The sequence below is a fragment of the Buceros rhinoceros genome, unplaced genomic scaffold (assembly GCF_000710305.1).
Source record: "Buceros rhinoceros silvestris isolate BGI_N320 unplaced genomic scaffold, ASM71030v1 scaffold11702, whole genome shotgun sequence".
Lineage (NCBI taxonomy): Eukaryota > Metazoa > Chordata > Aves > Bucerotiformes > Bucerotidae > Buceros > Buceros rhinoceros.
This window is the reverse complement of record NW_010398340.1, coordinates 24,286-26,888: the sequence shown is the minus strand read 5'-3', so window position 1 is coordinate 26,888 and position 2,603 is coordinate 24,286. Positions and strand designations below refer to the sequence as shown.

General features: G+C 44.3%; 1 protein-coding gene across 1 annotated transcript in view; it reads left to right on the top strand.

Moving 5' to 3' along the window:
- Nucleotides 1-168: 168 nt before the first annotated feature.
- MRPL19 (mitochondrial ribosomal protein L19) overlaps nt 169-2,603 on the top strand; it is a gene marked incomplete at its 5' end in the record, with an annotated part of 3,533 nt that continues 1,098 nt past the window's right edge. The window contains 4 exons of the mRNA XM_010131068.1: nt 169-284; nt 713-831; nt 1,537-1,671; nt 2,395-2,576. Coding sequence (XP_010129370.1) covers nt 169-284; nt 713-831; nt 1,537-1,671; nt 2,395-2,576 — 552 coding nt within the window. The remainder of the gene's footprint in view (nt 285-712; nt 832-1,536; nt 1,672-2,394; nt 2,577-2,603) is intronic.

Here is a 2,603-nt window from a genome sequence, read left to right as displayed (position 1 = left end):
CGGCCGGTCCCTGTCCCTCAGCGCGCCCCGGCGTGTGCGCCCGGAGGGGGTGCCCTCGGTGGAGGGTGCCCTGGGCCTGCTTTGTGGGGGTGGGATCCCGACCTGCGCAACTCTCGGGGCCAGTTCAGCTTGAAAACATGGGTGGGCTTTTAAAAATATTTTCTTTTTACAGGGTGCTTTTCTTCCTCAAGCTATCAAACCAGCAGCGATGGAAAGCCAGGCAAATTTCAGCCGCCTCCAAAGCCCGTCATTATTGACAAGCAGAGGCAGACGGAGGAGAGGAGGTAGGGTGTCCTGGTACTTAGCACAATGGGCCCGTGGTCAGGTCTGCTGGTAGCTGTGTGAGCACCTCCTGAAAGCTCTAAGGCATTATTGCACAAAAAGCATTTGCAAAGTGCTACTAAAGATAATACGTGTTGAAATGTGCTTAAAATAACCTTAAAATACTGTGTCCTAGGGTTCCTGAAAGCAGTGCAACAGGGAAAATAATTATAGCAGCCTGAAGGTTTTTGCAAGTTTGTGGTTGATGTGTGGGGTTTCCATCTGTTGAAGGCATGCCTCTCCTCAGTGTGCCAGGTGACAGGGACATGGGTCCTGTGTCTGCCTTTGCCTTAGACCTTGAGATCAGCTGTGAGTGTGTACGCTGCTGTTTGTGTAATGGAGCTGCAAGATTGTTTTGTTTTACACTTACAAAGTTTGGGTTTTCTTACAGGTTCTTGAGTCCTGAGTTTATACCTCCCAGAGGGAGAACAGATCCTCTTAAATTTTATATGGAAAGAAAGGATATGATACAGAGACGGAGAGTCTTCAATATCCCAGAGTTCTATGTTGGTCAGTAACGGTGCTAGAACTTCCAAAATTTCATCAATATTTTCTGTAGGGTGGGGTGCTTTCATCTTGTAGACTATCATAGGACACCACAGCATCATAGAATCACAGAACAGCTTGGGTTGGAAGGGACCTTTGAAGGTCATCTAGTCCAACCCCCTGCAGTGAGCAGGGACATCTTCAACATTTTGGAGCACAAGTCCTGTGAGGACCGGCTGAGGGAACAGGGGGTGTTCAGCTGGAGAAGAGGAGGCTGAGGGGAGACCTTATCGCTCTCTACAACCACCTGAAAGGAGGTTGCAGCAAGCTGGGGACCGGTCTCTTCTAGACATAGTACTTCATATTTTAATTTCATATTTCACATCCACTTTCTATTGAATAATACTTATGTGTTTCTTAGGTGTTTTTTAAATCCTGGCACTGTAGCATATGGTTTACCAGTAAAGTTCAATAAAAGGAAATAAATTAGATAATTTGTATTCAGTTTGCACAATGAAGAATAAAGATAAGGTGAAGAAGCTTCACAGTTAACCTGCAGAATCACTGTAACGTATATTAATTCAGGGCATGTTAGAAGTTGATTCTGTTTCTGGCACTTTTCACAGAAAGTAAAACATTTTCAAAACATACCTGAACAGACACACACACACACACACTTTGTCTGACTTGGACAGTCTTACTTATTTTAATTTTTGTTTTTGGGGGCAGGCAGCATACTCGCTGTCACTACTGCAGATCCATATGCCCGTGAGAAAACCAGCCGGTTTGTAGGCATCTGCATTCAAAGAGGAGGGAAAGGACTTGGCGCTACCTTTGTCCTTCGGAACGTTATAGAAGACCAAGGTGGGGTTTTAGCTGTGGTAATTTATGCTAGAAACATTAAGGATAAAAGCAAAAAATATTGAAGGTGCGTGTGGATTAGAAATTTTGTCTGTGGAGTGGAGGACAATAGATTAAAGTGAAATTGTGAGTTGACCTACTAAGGGGATACTGCAGGTTTAAAATTGCATGTGCAGAGATGCTGCTGTGCCATATATTTGAAGGCATGGAACTGCTCAGTAATGTTTTATCTATACACTTAGTGATTTTTAGATCTCCATTCTGAGGAGACTGAAGGTGACCCACCTATGGCTGTGCTTTTATTTGAGCCTGGGCAGGCTGCTGCTGGCCATGTAAACACCAGCCCAGTTCGAGCACTGCTGTGTGTTTGCATGAACTGGGGACATACACGTGAACTGTTTTTTATCTATACATATATATAGTCACTGTAACTAAAAGGGAGTAGAGTTTAAAACCAGAGCCTGCCTTTCTCAAATTCAAGCCATAAATGTCTCTCAAGCCATTCTGTGATCCAATTCTTACTGGCAGGAGAGATCTGCATTTGGCTGTGCAGACGCAACGCACGTGTACAACCACTTGTGCACGCAGCACTGTGTATTGTAGGTCTCTGCAGGAGTAAAAGGTCTTCTGCAATAACACAGGAATGTGTAACACTGAAGAAATGATGATTTGCTGTTAGTATTTCTAACGAATTTGGTTCATTAAACCGGACTTTCTCTTTCTAAGGTGTTGAAATTTGTTATGAGCTCTACAGTCCTCGAATCCAGGCAATTGAGCTTCTGAAGCTGGAGAAGAGACTGGATGACAACCTGATGTACCTGCGAGATGCCCTCCCTGAATACAGTACTTTTGATGTGAACATGAAACCCGTGTCTCATTTAGACCATGAAGAAGTTCCTGTAAACAAGGTAGGAGCCACGTGTTTCAGAGGGAAA